Here is a 20,476-nt window from a genome sequence, read left to right on the forward strand (position 1 = left end):
TGCCAGCAATAACAGTAGATACCTGGAAACTTGTTCACTTGACCGGAGAATATGTCATTGTCGTGAAATGAAACTCCGTGCCAGTAGATGTCACAAGGCAAGCGTCGGCCAAATGGGAACTGGAAGAAAGAGGGGAAATGTGATTAACTACTGCCCTGAGTGTCTCTTCTGTACTGATTCCCCGCGCCCTGGCACACATCACGTGATTGAATGCTTGTAACAAGCCGGTGAAGTTGCTGACATTCTTCCCTGTGTTACAGGGGAGGGAACAAATTCAGTCAGGCTAAGTAACTTTCACAGGGTCATGACCACTGAGAGGCAGGGTTCTGATTCAGCATGGCTGGCACTCTACAAGTGATTTTACAGGCACTCATTCATTAGAATCCCCATAACCATTCTAGAAAGGATGATACCCATTTCACTGATGAGAAAATCGGGGATGAGAGAGGCAAGCAACACGCCCAAGGCTTCACAGAGCTGGTAACAGGCGGATCTGAATCCAGGTCTATCTGAATTCCAAACCATACTTCTCTTTCTCTGAAAACTGCAATGTGCAAACTGGTGCCCCTAAAACAAGTTCTCACAACCTCTCTCTCTCTCCCTCTGTTTCTCAACACACACACACATACACAGTCCCCAAGGGCAGGATGTATTCCCGGGTGCCTAAAACTGTTCCTGGCATTCAACAAAGACTTTTTGAATGAATAAATGAACAAACCAGGAATAGTCCTCTGACTCATGATGAGATAACCAGATTCTCTCTTCCAGGAATATGGAAATCAGAGATGCCCAGCAGCCTCGGCCGGCCCTTGAACTGAAAGTCATCAAATGCCAGAGCCGGGCAGCTGTGCTTGGCCATGTGCACAGAGAAGCAAAGGCAGCCAGTCTACTAGGAGAGGAGAAAGAAGCAGGTGCAAAGAGAAAAGCAGAGACGAGGCCATGTGGCCCTGGCGACACAGACCGAGTGACCTCAGTTCCCAGGGCTTCTAGACCCTGGGCCCAGGCCCTTCTGAGCCCCACTGTCCCTTCTGTCCTTGGATCCTGTGAGGCAGTCTCATACCCTTAGAATGCATCCCCTTTGTGCAAGCTAGAGGGTTTCAATTACTTGCAACCAGAAAATCCTTTGCTAAGACCAAAGGGCCTGCTCTTTCTACATCTTATTTCCTCTCCCAGTTATCAACAAGCTCTGCATTTACACCATGTAGTTTTTAAATGCGTCACTCGACCCTCCTTAAGGGAAAAGAGCGAGGACATGTTAGTTCATACTTAGAACCTACTTGTTAGAAGTCCAAATGAAGAGAAATATCAGCATATTAAGTAAAAGCATCCAATTTTCCCATCCTAAGACTAGAGTTAATCAGGATTTTTATTCACTCCAGGCTAAGAGGGTGACGTTCCAATGAAAGAACATGGCGTTACCAGTGAAATGGCAGTGACTCAATGCTTCCCAATGATTCCATATTAAAATGAAGGCAAACAGACTCAAGCCCTTTAAATCATTCACATTGTCTCAAAACTGTGCCAAAGTGAGGCATATGTTACACACTCTATTAGCATTAACAACTTCCATCTATAATTTATAGCACTTCACTCATTTTCTTTGTATCCAGTGGATTGAAGTTATTAATTCGGCAGTCATAAATACAAGGAGATAAAACACATGTTATTGTCTTCCAGCTGTTAAGTACTAATATAGAAGAGGGAAAAATAACTTTATGAGGAGGTTCCTCTATAAAGCATATTATCCAAGCAACATTTACTAGGATCCAAGTGGCTTTGCTGCCCACGCTGTGGGATCAACACCTGCTCCACGTCAGTGGATAGCCTAAGAATCCTTATCACCCTTAGGATCGCCTTTCAATCCTTGACACTTTCATGATTTCTAAGTCAACATTTTATTCAGAGAGCCCTTAGCTCATTCAGTTTTGAGAAACTGTCTTTTTCTAAATCAATTTATTCAATAACTTTTATGTGCCAGGCACTTTGCTCAGTGCTGAAAAAAAACAGAGAAACACAATATTAAGTAGGTCCCAGCATCTCATCTCTCAGGCTTCCCTGGTAGCTCAGTTGGTAAAGAGTCTGCCTGCAGTGCAGGAGACCGGGGTTCAATCCCTGGGTCTGGAAGATCCCTTGGAGAAGAAAATAGCAAACCACTCCATCTTGCCTGGAGAATCTCATGTACAGAGGAGCCTGGTGGGCTACAGTCCATGGGGTTGCAAGAGTCAGACATGACTTAGCAACTAAACCACCAAACCAGCATCTCATAATCCCATGTCTTTTTAAGATCCTTTGAAAAACCGCTTAAACAGCTAACATCATGCTCGATGGTGAAACTGAAAGCTTTTCTTCTGATATCAGGAAGGAGACAAGGAGATTCACTTTTGCCACTTTCTATTCAACATAGTATTGGAAGTTCTAACCAGAGCAATAGGCAAGAAAAAGAAATGAGACATCCAAATTGGAAAGGAAGAAGTAAAATTATCTGTTTGCAGATGATATGATTTTATATATAGAAAATCCTAAAGATTACATACACACACACGCAATAAATGAACTCAACAAAGTTACTAGATACAAAACCAATACCAAAAAAATCAGTTGTTTTTCTATATACTGGCCATGAACAATCCAAAAAGAAAATTAAGAAAACAATTCAATTTACAACAGCATCAAAAAGAATAAAATAACTAGGTATTAACCAAGGAGACAAAGACTTGTACACTAAAAATTACAAAATGTTGCCAAAAGAAATGGCAGACACAGATAAGTGAAAAGATATCCCATGTTCAAGGATGAGAAGGCTTCATATTATTAAGATGTCAACATTACTCAAAGTGTGCCAGGTCCAGCCCTGGTGGATCCAGAGTAATTCGAAACAGAGACGGAGTTGGTGTCCTAGAAAAAAGCTATTTAATTAGAAGTATAAGAGAGATTAGAAAGGAATACTGTAGTAGGAAAATTAGAGGAGAAAAAGAGGCTGAATAACTTGGTTTATGTGGGATCCCAATAAAGCTTTGAGACAAGTAGCTTGCACCACCTACGTAGGCCACTGGAGCCCACTTGAAGAGCGGAGAGTGCCCCTCCTTGGACTCCCTCTTGCGTGGATCTTAAAAGCCAGGGCAAAATTAGCAGGCTTGGCAAGCACCCACGCTCCAGATGGGAATTCAGCCAGAAAAACGGAGAACAAGAAAGAATGACATGGGGGAATCAGTCTTTTCCAGAAACTGATCCATTTTCTTTATTTTCAGGTTTGCTTATATTAGAGATACCAAGGGAACATTTCATGCAAAGATGGGCACAATAAAGGACAGAAATGGTATGGACCTAACAGAAGCAGAAGATATTAAGAAGAGGTGGCAAGAATACACGGAAGAACTGTACAAAAAAGATCTTCATGACCCAGATAAACATGATGATGTGATCACTAATCTAGAGCCAGACATCTTGGAATGTGAAGTCAAGTGGGCCTTAGAAAGCATCACTACGAACAAAGCTAGTGGAGGTGATGGAATTCCAGTTGAGCTCCTTCAAATCCTGAAAGATGATGCTGTGAAAGTGCTGCACTCAATATGCCACCAAATTTGGAAAACTCAGCAGTGGCCACAGGACTGGAAAAGGTCAGTTTTCATTCCAATCCCAAAGAAAGGCGATGCCAAAGAATGCTCAAACTACCACACAATTGCACTCATCTCACATGCCAGTAAAGTAATACTCAAAAGTCTCCAAGCCAGGCTTCAGCAATACGTGAACTGTGAACTCCCTGATGTTCAAGCTGGTTTTAGAAAAGGCAGAGGAACCAGAGATCAAATTGCCAACATCCGCTGGATCATGGAAAAAGCAAGAGAGTTCCAGAAAAACATCTATTTCTGCTTTATTGACTATGTGGATCACAAGAAACTGTTGAAAATTCTGAAAGAGATGGGTATACTAGACCACCTGACCTGCCTCTTGAGAAATCTGTATGCAGGTCAGGAAGCAACAGTTAGAACTGGACATGGAACAACAGACTGGTTCCAAATAGGAAAAGGAGTACATCAAGGCTGTATATTGTCACCCTGCTTATTTAACTTATATGCAGAGTACATCATGAGGAACGCTGGACTGGAAGAAACACAAGCTGGAATCAAGATTGCTGGGAGAAATATCAATCACCTCAGATATGCAGATGACATCACCCTTATGGCAGAAAGTAAAGAGGAGCTAAAAAGCCTCTTGATGAAAGTGAAAGAGGAGAGTGAAAAAGTTGGCTTAAAGCTCAACATTCAGAAAACGAAGATCATGGCATCCGGTCCCATCGCTTCATGGCAAAGAGATGGGAAAACAGTAGAAACAGTGTCAGATTTTATTTTGGGGGGCTCCAAAATCACTGCAGATGGTGACTGCAGCCATGAAATTAAAAGACGCTTGCTTCTTGGAAGAAAAGTTATGACCAACCTAGATAGTATATTCAAAAGCAGAGACATTACTTTGCTGACTAAGGTCCGTCTAGTCAAGACTATGGTTTTTCCTGCAGTCATGTACGGATGTGAGAGTTGGACTGTGAAGAAGGCTGAGCGCCGAAGAATTGATGCTTTTGAACTGTGGTGTTGGAGAAGACTCTTGAGCGTCCCTTGGACTGCAAGGAGATCCAACCAGTCCATTCTGAAGGAGATCAACCCTGGGATTTCTTTGGAAGGAATGATGCTGAAGCTGAAACTCCAGTACTTTGGCCACCTCATTCGAAGAGTTGACTCATTGGAAAAGACTCTGATGCTCGGAGAGATTGGGGGCAGGAGGAGAAGAGGACGACCGAGGATGAGATGGCTGGATGGCATCACGGACTCAATGGACATGAGTCTGAGTGAACTCCGGGAGTTGGTGATGGACAGGGAGGCCTGGCGTGCTGTGATTCATGGGGTTGCAAAGAGTCGGACACGACTGAGCGACTGAACTGAACTGAACTTGTTTATATACCTTTTGTTACACATAGAGACAAATGGAAATTTTAAAGTCACGCGGGGGTCAGCAGTCCTGATTATGTACATAGTAGCAAGAGTGTGGATAATCCTGTCACACAATCTAGTCTGCCAGCAGAGAGGTTTGACCTGAGACACCCTTGTCATGCCCAGGGATTTTTATTAACTGGAGCTGTAGGTTAACTCCTTCTCTGAGAGAGGTGGGGGACAGCCCCCCATAAAGTCAGAGGTGTAGGTGAGAGCATAAAGCAGTAAAGTAGGCAGACTCTGGTTTTGGGGGCAGATGCTCAGGAACAGGGGGTTTCCTGAGGCTCGATCCCACCTTTGCATATGCCAAAGCCTCCTTCCTCATGACCTTTGCCATGGGCAGAGTTCCTCATGCTGGCTCCCGGCAAAAGTGATCCTCAGATTCAATGAAATCCCAACCAAAATTCCAGTGACTTTTTTTTTTTTGTAGAAATAGAAATATCCATCTTAAAATTCACATGAAATATCAAGGGATCCCAAATAGCCAAAACAATTTTGGAGGTATCACACTTTCTGATGCCAAAACTTATAATAAAGCTATAGTAATCAAAACAGCACATAAAACAATAATGAGATACCACTGCACACCTTAAAATGCCCAAAGTCCAAAACACTAACAATACCAAGTGCTGATGGGGGTGAAGAGCAACAGGAACACTCATCCACTGCTGATGGGAATGCAAAATGGTACAGCCACTTTGGAAGACAGTTTGGAAATTTCTTACAAACCTAAACATACTCTTATCATATGATCCAGCAATTATGCTCCTTGGTATTATTCAAATTAGTTAAAACCTTATGTCCACAAAAAGCCCTCCATGTAAATGTTTATAGCAGCTTAATTCGTAATTGCTAAGGCTTGGAAACAACCAAGATGTCCTTCAGTAAGTGAGTGGACAAATAAGCCGTGGTACAGCCAGGCAATGGACTTTTCTTCAGTGCTAAAAAGAAATGAGCTATTGAGCCATGAAAAGACATGGAGGACCCCAGACCACCTAACCTACCTCTTGAGAAATCTGTATGCAGGTCAGGAAGCAACAGTTAGAACTGGACATGGAACAACAGACTGGTTCCAAATAGGAAAAGGAGTACATCAAGGCTGTATATTGTCACCCTGCTTATTTAACTTATATGCAGAGTACATCATGAAAAACGCTGGGCTGGAAGAAACACAAGCTGGAATCAAGATTGCCGGGAGAAATATCAATAACCTCAGATATGCAGATGACACCACCCTTATGGCAGAAAGTGAAGAGGAGCTAAAAAGCCTCTTGATGAAAGTGAAAGAGGAGAGTGAAAAAGTTGGCTTAAAGCTCAACATTCAGAAAACTAAGATCATGGCATCCGGTCCCATCACTTCATGGGAAATAGATGGGGAAACAGTAGAAACAGTGTCAGATTTTATTTTGGGGGGCTCCAAAATCACTGCAGATGGTGACTGCAGCCATGAAATTAAAAGATGTTTACTCCTTGGAAGAAAAGTTATGACCAACCTAGATAGTATATTCAAAAGCAGAGACATTACTTTGCTGACTAAGGTCCGGCTAGTCAAGGCTATGGTTTTTCCTGTGGTCATGTATGGATGTGAGAGTTGGACTGTGAAGAAGGCTGAGCGCTGAAGAATTGATGCTTTTAACTGTGGTGTTGGAGAAGACTCTTCAGAGTCCCCTGGACTGCAAGGAGATCCAACCAGTCCATTCTGAAGGAGATCAACCCTGGGATTTCTTTGGAGGGAATGATGCTAAAGCTGAAGCTCCAGTGCTTTGGCCACCTCATGGGAAGAGTTGACTCATTGGAAAAGACTCTGATGCTCGGAGAGACTGGGGGCAGGAGGAGAAGGGGATGACTGAGGATGAGATGGCTGGATGGCATCACGGACTCAATGGATGTGAGTCTGAGTGAACTCCGGGAGATGGTGATGGACAGGGAGGCCTGGCGTGCTGCGATTCACGGGGTCGCAAAGAGTCGGACACGACTAAGTGACTGAACTGAACTGAAGCAAAAGAAGCCCATCTGAAAAGGCTATATATGGTATGATTCCAGTTATATGACTTTCTGGAAAAGGCACAACTACGGAGACAGTAAAAGGATCAGTGGTTGCCAGGGGCTGGTCTTGGGAGGGATGAATAGGTAAAGCACAGAAGATTCTCAGGGCAGTGAAATGACACTATCTCATGCCATAATGATGAATTCACGCTGCCACACCTTTGTCTAAAGCCACAGAATGTACATCACCAAAAGTGAACGTTAATATAAACTATGGACATTGGGTGATAATGATCTACAACAGAGGTTCATTGATTTTTAACAAACCTACCACTTTGGTGTGGGATTTTGCTAGTGTATACGTGAGGGCAGTGATTATACGGGAAATCTCCATCCCTTCTGCTCAGTTTTGCTATGAACCTAAAACATCTTGAAATTAAAAATAATAAAAATAAATTTAAAACAGTGTGGTACTAGCATAAAGACAGGCGTATAGACCAATGGAATAAGACAGAGAAGCCAGGAAAAAGCCCTCTCATATACAGGCAAATGATTTCCGACAAAGATGATTAGACTATTCATTTGCAGAAGGAGAGTCTTTTCAAGAATTGGTGTTGGGAAGGCAGGATATCTACATACAAAAAGGTGGAGTTGGACTCTTACCTTACACCATAGATAAAAATTAACTCAAAGTGGATCAAAGACCTAATCATAAGAGCTAAAGAAATGAAACTCTTAGAAGATAATAGAGGCAATAAGTGTCATGACCTTGGACTTGGGAATGATTTCTTAGACATGACACTAAAGGCATAGGCAACAGAAGAAAAAATAAACAAAGTGAAAAGTGAAAAGAAATGTTAGTCACTCAGTCGTGTCCAACTCTGCAATCCCATGGACTGTAGACTGCCAGGCTCCTCTGTCCATGGGATTCTCCAGGCAAGAATACTGGAGTGGGTTGCCATTTCCTCCTCCAGGGGATCTTCCCAACCCAGGGATCGAACCCAGGTCTCCAGCATTGCAGGAAGATTCTTTATTGTCTGAGCCATCAGGGAAGTTTCAACTTCATCAAAATTAAAACTTTTGCATCAAAGGACACTGTCAACAGAATAAAAGGGCAGCCCATGGAATGGGAGAAAATATTTGAAAATCATAAATCTGATAAGGGATTAATATTTAGAATATATTTTTAAAGACTCCTACAACTCAACACAAACAACCCAATTTAAAAAATGGGCAAAGGACTTGAATAGACATTTCTCTATGTCTATTCAAGAGAAGATATACAGATGGCAAATAAGCACATGAAAGGATGTTCAACATCACTAATTATTAGGAAAATGCAAATCAAAACCACTTCACACCCATTAGGAAGACTATTATAAAAATAATAATACAAAGGAAATCAGTGTTGATGAGGATATAGAGAAATTGAAACCCTTGCACAGTGGGAATGTAAAAAACAAACGACTGGGGAAACAAAAATTACCACATGATTCAGCAATTTCTCTTCAGAATATATACCCAAAAAGAAATGAAATCAGGGACTCAAACAGATATTGGTACAGCAAATGTAACAGCAACATTATTCAAACAATCAAAAATCAGAAACAGCCCAAGTGTCCATTGACTATCCATCAGTGGATAAACACAAAGTGGAATACAGGCACACGGTAATATTACTCAGCCTTAAGCAAGAATGAAATTTTGACACTCGCTACAACATGGATGAACGCTGAAGACATTACACTGTCAAGCAAGCCAAACACAAAAGGACAAACACTGCTTGACTCCACTTTTGTGAGGTAGCTTGTTGTTGTTGTTCAGTAGCTCAGTCGTGTCTGGCTCTGTGCGACCCCATAGACGGCAGCCCACCAGGCTCCCCCGTCCCTGGGATTCTCCAGGTAAGAACACTAGAGTGGGTTGCCATTTCCTGCTCCAATGAGTGAAAGTGAAAAGTGAAAGCGAAGTCGCTCAGTCGTGTCAGACTCTTCGAGACCCCATAGACCACAGCCTACCAGGCTCCGCCATCCATGGGATTCTCCAGGCAAGAGTACTAGAGTGGGTTGCCACTACCTCTCCTAGTGAGGTAGCTAGAGCAGTCAAATTCAGAGCCACAGAAAATAGAATGGTGGCTTCCAGCAGCTTTGTTGTTGTTTAGTCACTAAGTCAGCTTTAGTGTTTAGTCACTCAGTTCAGCTTTTCCAGGAACCCCATGGACTGTAGCCCACCAGGCTCCTATGTCCATGGGATTCTCCAGGCAAGAATACTGGAATGCCATTTCCTTCTCCAGGGGATCTAACTGACCCAGAGGTCGAACCTGAGTCTCCTGCACTGCAGGCAGATTCTTTATCACGGAGCCACCAGGGAAGCCCATTCCGTGAGCTAGGGGGAGGGAAAAATGGGGAGTTATTGCTCAATGTGCACAGAGTTTCAATTTGGGAAGGTGAAAAGGGTCCTGGAGATGGTTGGTAGTGATGAATGGACAACTCTGTGAATGTATTTAACACCACAGGACTGTACACTTAAAGACGCTTAGGATGGTCAGTTTTATGTTATGTATATTTTACAATAACATGACAACGAAAGTGTCTGCTTACGCCCCACCCCACCCACCCCAGGCTAAGGGGCCATTCGTAGCTCTACTAGGACTCTCTGGAGCCTGGAACGCTGTGTGGATTGTCGCAGGTAAATGAAAACTGACAAATGCTTCTCAGACTCCCCCCACTCCCCATTTTTCTCAAGTTCATCGCCATCCTCCAGGTTACCTGGGTTCTAAACCTGGGAATTATCTTCCCTTTTCTCTTCTTCAAACCTTTTTCGGAAAAAGCACTGGATTTGGGGGGTCAGAAAGCCTCAAAATCCTAGACTTGTCTCTGTTCACTTACTAACTATAAGAGCTTAAGCAACCAGGACCTCTGTTCTCTGTCCTTGGGAGACCCAGATGAGAAAACCGCCAGGTACCGACAGGGACCGAACAAGATAATGGAAACAAAAACGCTTGTAGGCACCACTGCTGCTGCTGCTAAAGTCGCTTCAGTCGTGTCCGACTCTGTGCGACCCCATAGACAGCAGCCCACCAAGCTCCCCCGTCCCTGGGATTCTCTAGGCAAGAACAGTGGAGTGGGTTGCCATTTCCTTCTCCAATGCATGAAAGTGAAAAGTGAAAGTGAAGTCGCTCAGTCGTGTCCGACCCTCAGCTACCCCATGGACTACAGCCTTCCAGACTCCTCTGTCCATGGGATTTTCCAGGCAAGAGCACTGGAGTGGGGTGCCATTGCCTTTTAACACTTAATGGGTAAAACAATTAATGATGGACTGAGATTTGTATTGTTCTGCGTAGGCACCACAATGGTAATGGGTAATTGTTTTACCCATTAAGTGTTAAGCACCTACTTAGTGGTACAAAGTGTCTCAGATGCCAAAGACACAAGGGAACACGTCTGCCTTCCTGGGGCACACAGTCCATGAGGAGAAAGTGTTTTTGGAAGTGTTAGTTGCTCAGTTGTGTCCAACTCTTTTCAACCCCATGGACTGCAACCTGCCAGGCTCCTCTGTCCGTGGGATTCTCCAGGCAAGAGTACTGCAGTGGAAAGGTTGAATCAAAGTCATCCCAGTGTATCGCTACAAACCATGGTAAAGGCTGTGAGCCCTGGAGAGCAGGAGAGCAGACCCGGGGGGCTGGAGAAGCGTACCCTGAGTCAGGAGGCCCCATGTCCACCAGCCAATGCCGGGCTGACCCAGTGTCATCATTGATAGCACCTCTTTTTGCTTTCAAATATATCCTAGTTTTGGCAACAAATTAAATGGTCATCCTATTCCTGAGACAGGGCTATTAGAGCTGAGCCTGGGAGGAAGATCGGATAAAAGATGGAGAGGAAGAGTTTTCCAGGAAGAGAGGACAGGTGTGTGAAAGCCTAGGGCAGGACTGACCAGGCCACACTGGAAAGCCTGCAGAAAGGTCAGTGTGGCTGGAGCACAGAGGGCGAGAGGAAAGGCGTGTGAGGCCAGGCTGAAGACTGGGGCAGAGGCCACCCACGTGGGCCTGGACCCCAGGGCTCAGTGAGGCAGGAGGGAGGTCCTGGGGGAGGAGGATGAACCTGCTGAGCAGAATGAGTAAGAGGGACTGTGAGAGAGAGAGAGCATGAAGCCTAAACAGCCAAGGGGAATAGTGTGAATGTGGCCAGGAGGTCAACCAAGATGGGAACTAGGACATGATAACGTGGAGAGCCACATCAGAGCCACATCAGCCACCTCAGAGCCACATCAGCCCGCAACGATCTCCATGCTGATTGATTCAGCAGGCACCATGCTTACATTGGGAGGACTGATGTTGAAGCTGAAGCTCCAATACTATGGCCACCTGATGCGAAGAGCTGACTCATTTGAAAAGACCCTGATGCTGGGAAACATTGAAGGCAGGAGAACGGGACAACAGAGGATGAGATGGTTGGATGGCATCACAGACTCAGTGGACATGAGTCTGAGCAAGCTCTGGGGAATTGGTGATGGACAGGGAGGCCTGACATGCTGCGGTCCATGGGGTCGCAAAGAGTTGGACACGACTGAGCAACTGAACTGAACTGAATTTATGCTTATAACTGGTCTGCCCTGTTAAGTATTTCATGTGTAACTCTGACTCCGGCATAACACTGAATTTCTAGGACCAGAACAATGGGACATACTGTCTCAGGTCTCCAGTGATATCTAACCAGGCGTACAGTGGACCCTAGGCTCACAGAAAAATGAGAAGCATAATCCTGAAAACCCTCCTGACGCCCTCTTCCTCCCTCAAATCCCACTGCTCAGCAAGTCTTCAGATTTATCTCCTTATTTCTCTTTTTTAAATATTTATTTATTTATTTGGCTGCAATGGGTCTCAGTTGCAGCATGCAGAATCTACTTCTCTGACCAGGGATTGAACCCAGATCCCCTGCACTGTGAGCACAGAGTCTTAGCCATTGGACCACCAGGGAAGTCCCTCTTCTCCTATATTTAAGTTTCCTCTCCTTTAATCCCCGCTGCCTTACTTCAGGGCCTCCTTTCACACCAGGATGAGGGCTACACTGGCCTCCTCCCCAACCATCCTCCTCCCCACCCCAACCAAGGCCTCCTCTTCTGGTCTACCTGACACACACAGGGATTCTTTTTTTTTTTTCAAAGCTCTGACCACGTCACTCGTTTGCTTAACAACTCTTCCCATGGCTAAGCTCCAAGCCTGGACTCAAAGACGCTTCCAAAACTCCCCTCTGCCAACTTGCTTGCCTCAAGTTGGGCCACATACCTTGGGCACTTACACTGTTCCTGCCAGACTACTTTGACTTTAAGTATGTAGCACTTTTTCCTTTTTATGCTGGTCATGGGATTCTCACAGTAATCCGATACGGATGTAAGTTGTACCATGAAGAAGGCTGAGCCCCGAAGAATTGATACTTTCAAACTGTGGTTCTGGAGAAGACTTGAGAGGCCCTTGGTCAGCAAAGAGATCAAACCAGTCAATCCTAAAGGAAATCAACCCTGAATATTCACTGGAAAGACTGATGCTGAAGCTCCAATACTTTGGCCACCTGACTCACTGGAAAAGACCCTGATGCTGAGAAAGATTGCAGGCAAAAGGAGAAGGGGGTGACAGGGGATAAGATGGTTAGATAGCATCGCTGATTCAGTGGACATGAATTTGAGCAAACTCCAGGAGACAGATAGTGAAGGATGAAAGCCTGGCATGCTGCAGTCCATGGGGTTGCAAAGTCACACACAACTTAGCAACTGAGCAACAATGTACAGCACTTTTCTGTTTTGTGGCCTGAGTTTCTGCATGCTATTCCTTCTGCTTGGGATCTTCTGACTCAGCTTGACCCTCCAAGAAGCTATCTTACCTGCTCTCCCCTCTATGTGGCCTCCAGCACTTACACCCTTCACAGGTCATTCAGCAGCACCTTGCCTGTTAAGTCTGTCTGCCTTCACACTCTTTGGACTCTTTGAAGATGAAAGCACCTTTCTAAGCTGGTGTATCTCTTTTTTTTTTTTTTTGGCCACACCACGAAGCTTGTGGGATCTTAGCTCCCCGACCAGGGATCAAACCTGTGCCCCTGCGTTGGAAGCTCAGAGTCTTTACCACTGGACCAAGCCTGAGACTATTTTTAAACTTTGTGGGGTCAAGGAGCACTTTGAGATTCTCTCTAGAAAAACACACAAAGGCACAAAATTTTCCATGTGATTTTAGGAGAATTTAAAGACTCCATGAAACCCCTATTTGCTCACAGACACCATTGTTAGCAACATCTGCAGCTCGTTTCATGAATGAACACATGAATAAAAGGATTTGTGAATAGCAGCTACTCAAAGACACTGTCATCACCATCATCATGAAAGAGAGCTGTTATGTGAGGCTTATTTCGAAGTCTATGTTAAGTCTTTACATATATCACCTCATTTAATCCTCACAACAACCTCATGAGAAGGGGGCTCCTATAAATCCTACTTACAGATGAAGAAACCAAAGCTTGGAGAGATTAAATAACTCTCCCAAGGACACAGAGCTAGTAGGACCAGTTGCTGTTGTGGTTGTTTAGTCTCTCAGTCATGTCTGATTCTTTTGTGACCCCTGTGGAGCATAGCCTGCCAGGCTCCTCTGTCCATGGGATTTCCCAGATAAGAGTACTCTAGTGGGTTGCCATTTCCTTCTCCAACTAGAGGCAGAATCAGGAGCAAATCCAGTCCTGCCTGATCGCAAGGCCCAAGCTCTTAACCACTGCACACAACTGGTCTTGAGCTGATCGCTGTGGTGGTAACTCTCAGTCATGGACTATAGTAACTAACCTACTCTCAGCCCATGCGCTACCATCTTTGCCATAAGGGAAGTTCCTCCCTCAGTGCATATGCCTGTGTGGACCCAAATTCTCTTCCCTCTTGCCCAGAAGGGCTTAAAAAAAAATGCTTGCAAACTAGCCGGGTTCTAACAAGAACTGAAACCATTATGTCCTTTGAACATATTTGCATTTGAGGGACTGAGGTTCCAGTCAATCTTCTAATGGCCCAGAGAGGAAGTTCAAGCCCCCCGAGGATTCTATAAAATTGAAATTTCACAGTAACTGTTGATGAAAGCACAATTCATGTTTCTATACTTTGTGAATGATTTTCTCCATAAAGCCTCTTCATGAACAGAAAACCTTTCAAGGGACTGGACATAAAAGTAGCAAATAAGCTTTGATATGGGCAAGCATATGTGTAAAAAGCATCTTCGAGGGAAATGACCCAAACTGCTGCTTTAAAATGAGGGGTCCTGGGACTTCCCTGGCAGTTCAGCGGTTAAGACTTCACCTTCTAATGCAGGCGGTGCGGGTTCAATCCTTGGTCAGACAGCTAAGATCCCACATGCCTCCGGGCCAAAAAAAAAGACACAAATATTGCAACAAATTCATTAATGACTTTAAAAATGGTCCACATCAAAAAAAAAAACTTAAAAAAAAAGAGGGGCCCCAAGCATTTGGAGAAGGGTGATACAAGGAAGGCGTAGTAGCCAGAGCAACGCATTCGGACTAGGGAGACCCTGGCTCAAGTCCTGACCCACCACAGCCCTCCCAGAGACCTTGACACACTGACCTTGCCCCTCTAAGCCTCAGCAGCTCATCTGCAGCGGAGGAAAATGGCTGCAGTAAAACCTGTCTACCTCCCAGGGCCATTATGTAGACTGAGGTAATGCACGGGAAAGCACTCTGTAAACAGGCAATTGCTGTTATATGGGATAGTTATTATTTTTAATGTCCAAGGAAATCACCCCAATGAGCAACTTCAATTAAAAGAGAGGCCCACCAAATATCAAGCATCTTTAGGACAGCTCTTGGGTAAGAACAGCAACACCGCGATGGACTTGCACTTGGGAAACCTTCCACGATGCCCTCAGGCAGAGTTATAGATTTGTCTGTGCCCCGTGGATGCCTGCGGTCCAGCTGCCACCTTGCAGGGTGTTTATGTCTACATGACTGCTTCCCCACGAGACAGGAGGCTTCAGGGTAGAGACTTTTATTCTTTCTACTCTCTCCCCCACCTACCCATCGGTGGGAGGCAGCCTCTAAGATGGTCTCCAGGGATCCCTCCTCCTGGAATCATACCCTGTGTTGTCGCCTCTCACACTGTCACAGGCTTGATCTGTGACAGCAATAGAGACAGAGGAAGTTAAGGGAACGAAACTTCTGGAGGGCGTCTCTATACAAAGACTGCGGCCTCCTCCCTCTCCCTCTCCGACTTTGTCTCCCCCTCTCCTCCTCTCTCTCCTATCCTTCTCTCTCTCATCATCACTCACTTTGAGAAGGCCAGGGAGAAGTAAGAAGCCAGAGCCCCCTGCCAACAGCCACGAGAGTGAGCTTGAAAGCGGACCTTTCCACCTCAGTCAGGTCTTCAGAGACTGTGGTCCTGGCCGACAGCTTGACCACAGCTTCCAGAGGGGCTCTGAGCCAGAACCCCCAGCTGAGCCACGCTAGGATTCTTAACCCTCAGAAGCTGCTGTGGTAAGCTGCTGAACTGAGAGGAAACTGGTTACACAGGAGAAGACGATGGATATACCATGCCGGTTCTAGAACAGGGTCCGAGAGAAAGAAAGCATTCTGAGGATGAAGTAATTTAAGACTCATATATCATTAAAATGAATATAATACTATTTATTGAAAGCTTAGTTATGTGCCAGGCATCTTACATATATGCCTCCATTTTGACATGAAAAAATACAATCCCCTTGCTAATAAAAAAAAAAAATTCAGTCCCAGAATTTACAGCCATGTTGGATCTATTTCCAAGGATTTTGCTCTTTTCACTCCACTAAGTTGGATGGCTGGATAGATGGATTAACTATGAAAAGCAAATTAGGGGGGGGTCCCTGGCGATACAGTGGTTAGGGCTCAGTGCTTTCACTTGGCATGGGCCTGGGCTGAACCCCTGGTTGGGGAACTAAGACCCTGCAAACTGCCTGGCACAGCCCAAACAAACAAATGAGCACACACGTCTATTAGTAAATGAGTTGTGGTTGACACTTCAAGGAAGAATGGAGCAGAGAGTCAGCAGAAGGCCAATTAGGATAAGGAAAGTGAAAGCGAGGGCTTCTCTGGTGGCTCAGCAGATAAAGGATCTGCCTGCACTGCAGGAGACCTGGGTTGTTGGGAAGATCCCCTGGAGATGCGAATGGCAACCCACTCCGGTAGTCTTGCTTGGAGAATTCCATGGACAGAGGAGCCTGCCAGGCTACAGACCATGGGGTCGCAAAGAATCAAAGACAAGGAAGTGAAGTGACGTGAAAGTCGCTCAGTTGTGTCCGACCCCACGGACTATTATAGTCCATGGAATTCTCCAGGCCAGAATACTGAAGTGGGTTGCCATTCCCTTCTCCAGGAGATCTTCCCAATCCAGGGATCAAACCCAGGTATCTCACATTGCAGGTGGATTCTTTACCAGCTGAGCCACCAGGGAAACCCAAGAATACAGGAGTGGGTAGTCTATCCCTTCTCCAGGGGATCTTCCCAACTCAGGAATTGAACCAGGGTCTCCTGCATTCCCGGCAGATTCTTTACCAACTGCGCTATCAGGGAAGCCCCAAAGACAAGGAAAGGACCAAGCAATTGCCCTTGAAGGATGGACTGAAAATCCAGCACTCTTTTCTTCAATGGAGAAAGCAAGCCGACAGAGAAAACTCTGGTGGAAATCCACCAGATTCTGAAGGGTGTGCCCAGATGGAACACAGTTGTATCTGCCAAGTGTGAGTGACTCTAAAGAAGGGGAGCCCCTCCTGAGCCTGGGAGAAGAAGCCTGGTTCACCCTTCTCTACTGTTGGAATCCCAGCTAACAGCATCACTCTCCTCCCAGACAGATGAGAAGAGACCCAGCTGAGGGGCCACCCACTGAGGGGCCACCAGGAGGTTCTGAGGTAGGAGCTAGACGGGCTCCAGATTGGACATGTACCATTGGCCAGCCTCTTCTTTGCACTTCCTGAGGTGAGAGATAGGTGGGCTCCAGTTGAGTAATTTACAACCAGCCCCCTGTTTGCTCTCAGAAATGGAAGTAACAACAGAAACAGGGTAATGAGTCAGTTTTCATATCCTGTAAACATCTCAAGGGAATAATCAAGAACAAAAGAGGGAAAACCCTAAGTAAAGGATACAGGAGACACTAAACATGCGCACAAGGGCTCCTTGGAGTCAAAAGTTAGGGGATAACTCCAGGCTATAACAAGTCTTGCTCCTCCCAGAAGCCTCCACTTGGAGATCCTTCACGGCTGAGGGGTGTGTGTGCACCCCAGGGGAGGGTCCCAGAGGAGGTCAGGTGTGGAAAAAGAAACCAGATAACTGGCCTGAGGGAAGACAAAAGACCCAGAAGAAATGACTTATGTAAATGACTTAACCACCTCTTTGCTGTGCTTCACCCTGGGCTGGGGGACGCCCACACCCCCTCTCTCCGGGTATGCATCTCTGCCTTGCTTCTGTCTCAACTAAACAGTTTCTCTGTGTGCTCTCCCACTTGTTGTGCTGTGTCTCTAATAATAAACTTTGTACCTGCGTTTACAGTTTCTGCCTCTGTAATAAACACATTTTTCACTGGGGGCAAAGATCCAGGGAAAAGTAGCTTCTAGCCTCTAGCCCTTGCCCGTTTGGTGGCTAGGATTCCTGGTTTTCATCCAGGCTGCCCAGGTTCAATTCCTGGTCAGGGAATTAAGATCTTGCCTCATGTCACCCCTCACTGCTGCCTCGCCGAAATCAGTTCCAGGCTTCCTCCTGGCCAGTGCAAAACATGGTTCATGAGAGAAGGCCTCCCCATGCTGGCGAGGGACCTGCGAGCTTCCTAAAGGCAGCATCCTGGGATGGGGCTTCAGGGAGAATCTGCAGGTGGGGCAATTCCAAGCGTGTTTCTTCAGTGGGAACAATCACGGTAACATGATTGGGTTATTAGATGGATTAATAATCTGTTTAGCACTGTGCCTCACACACAATGGGGCTTCCCAGGTGGCTCAATAGTAAAGAATCCGCTGCAGTGCAGGAGATACGTGTCAGATCCCCGGGTCGGAAAGAACCCTTGGAGGAATAAATGGCAATCCACTCCAGCATTCTTGCCTACAGAATCCCATGGACAGAAGAGCCTAGCAGGCCACGGTCCATAGGGTTGCAAAGAGTCAGACACGTATGAGTGAGTGAGCACACACACTGGCACACAATGCCTGGTGCACACACACGTTTGTTTTTTTTTTTTAAAAAAAAAAGCTAGTTTCTTTCTTTTCTTCCATTCTCTCTCATCACCCTTGGTCACACCTATTGACTCATAAGATATCACCCAGGGAGCCCGTGGACGAGGGTGTTCTCTAGGATGAGCCCAAGGTTGAACGTACAGAAGTTAGCTCAGGGCAGGGACAGCCATGCAGGTCTTCCTGTGTGTGTGTCTAGCTCCAGGGCAAACCTATACAGGCACAAAAGCTGCTTGACTCAAGTTCAGGAACCTGGATTCAAATCACAGGCCTGGCAACTACCAAGGGCCTTAGTTTCATCATCTGAAAAAAAAGGACTAGCAAACCCGCCCTCTCTCAGAAGGTGCTGGAAAGATGAGACACAACCCCACAAGTGAAAGGATGTTTATGAACAGCCTGGCACACAGTAGGAGCTAAATTAGTCCAGTTTAGAATATTGAGAGCGGACCTCTTAGATTGTTCTTCACCAAATGAAGTTCCTGGCGAGAAGGGCAGAGAGGAAGGGTCCCAGATTTTTTTTCCCCCGATGGTAGAGAAAGCAGAGGCTGGCCCTGCATAAATGCACTTCTTGAAAAACAACAGTGAATCAGACATAGCTCCAGGGATGTGGGGAGCCACCTGGGGGTAGAGGCATATCCTTAACAGATGAACAGGTTCTGTGTGACAACATGCTATGTCCGAGCCCAGGAGAGCCACTGCTCCAGCTCCAGGTGAGGAAAGTTTAAACCAAGGAGGGGTCATTTGAGCTGGACGTGAAGCAGGTGTCTGCCAGGCAGAGATGAAGAGAAAGAAATCGGCTGAGGGGAGAGTGTGGGCTAGGCAGGGCACCTGGAAGAGCAAGGGGTGCCCGCAGCCCAGGGTCACTAGAGAGACTAAGCTAGAGGGAGCCACGTGGTCCGATGGATGGTGAGGGGCTCACAGAACAGGCGGAGGGGCTTGAACTTGATTCTGCAGGTGGAAGAGAACCAGGGACATGCTTAATTAAGCAAGGCTGTGTGGACCCGGTTAGAATCCAAACGGAGAGAAGGTAGAGAGGGACTGGAGGCAGCCAGACCCAAGAAGGAGCCAAGGCTGGGAGAAAGGGGCTAGAGTGGTGGGTGGAGGGGAAATGACCTGGCAAAGAGAAAAAGGATATGCTGGGAGTTGGCACAGGGGGAAGGCACAGGAGGGAGGGGGAGAAGAGGAGGAAGGGGAAAGTCCCTCAGTAGTTCAAGAGAAAGAACTGCTCTGACAGGCCCCTTCACTTTGTTTTTTTGTGTGTGTGTGAACCATTTTTAAAGTCTTTATTGAATCTATTACAATTCTGTTTCTGTTTTATGTTTTGGTTTTTTGATCATGAGGCATGCGGGATCTTAGTTCCCTGAAGGGGGACTGAACCCGCAGCCCCAGCATTGGAAAGCAAAGTCCTAACCACTAGACCACCAGGGAAGTCCCAGCCCCTGCACTCGGAGGGAGCCATGTCTTCTGTGCACATGGGCTGACTTTTCTCTCTTACCGTCTCCGAGGTTCTGGTCACTGGAGACGGGAGAGGATTCTGCAGGGATAACCAGCCCTTTAAGGAGACTTCCGCTGTAGCAAAGGCACCGCCTGGCTCCAGCGGATTTCCCAGGAAGACAGTAATTCCTCATCCTCTAATAGAGCCAATAAATATAGTGAGAGGGTAAGTAATTAACAACCTTTTTCCAGAAAGGAGCAATTCTTGTGATCTATGGAGTTTCTTCTCCTGTTCACTTCTTTGTTGTTGCAAATAGGATACTCCTGGTAAGCATGCGGTGCGTTGTTCGCTGAGTTAATCGCCAAAGCATGTTGTATTATTTTATTAAATCCATTCATTATAATTGACTCATATGAATTAAACCTGGAGGAGCTGCGGTGAGAGCCGTCGTCCACTTTTGCATCTGCTTCTGATCTTAATACTTTTAGTGAGATCAAAACGGTTACCAAATAATTTAACCACAGCAAAAAAAAAAAAAAGCCCATGTTAGCAGGCAGGGAAGATAACCTTGCCCCTTTCGTAATTTCCATGCCCTGTAGCAACCTCCTTCAGTTATTTATTCTAGTGTCTGATTTCCCACCCGTAAAGAAGCTTTATTAGTGGTAATTATATTAGGCAAAGGGAAAAGAAAAACTTTGCAAACTTCTAAAGTGATTTACCTCTTGGCTTGCAGTTTTAATTAAAATTCCAGTTTATTTAGCAAATAGCTCTGAAAAGATTAGATACCAATTTAGCGCTATGTTTTTTTCCCACTTTCCAATTCATCAGGGAGACACAAACAACAAAATAACGCGT

General features: G+C 45.6%; 1 protein-coding gene across 1 annotated transcript in view; it reads right to left on the reverse strand.

Moving 5' to 3' along the window:
• The window catches only part of TTLL11 (tubulin tyrosine ligase like 11), a 264,768-nt gene that overhangs the window by 205,148 nt on the left and 39,144 nt on the right, over positions 1-20,476 (reverse strand). The window contains exon 2 of the mRNA XM_018055721.1: positions 23-119. Coding sequence (XP_017911210.1) covers positions 23-119 — 97 coding nt within the window. The remainder of the gene's footprint in view (positions 1-22; positions 120-20,476) is intronic.

Source organism: Capra hircus, chromosome 11 (assembly GCF_001704415.2).
Source record: "Capra hircus breed San Clemente chromosome 11, ASM170441v1, whole genome shotgun sequence".
In the NCBI taxonomy this organism is placed as follows: domain Eukaryota; kingdom Metazoa; phylum Chordata; class Mammalia; order Artiodactyla; family Bovidae; genus Capra; species Capra hircus.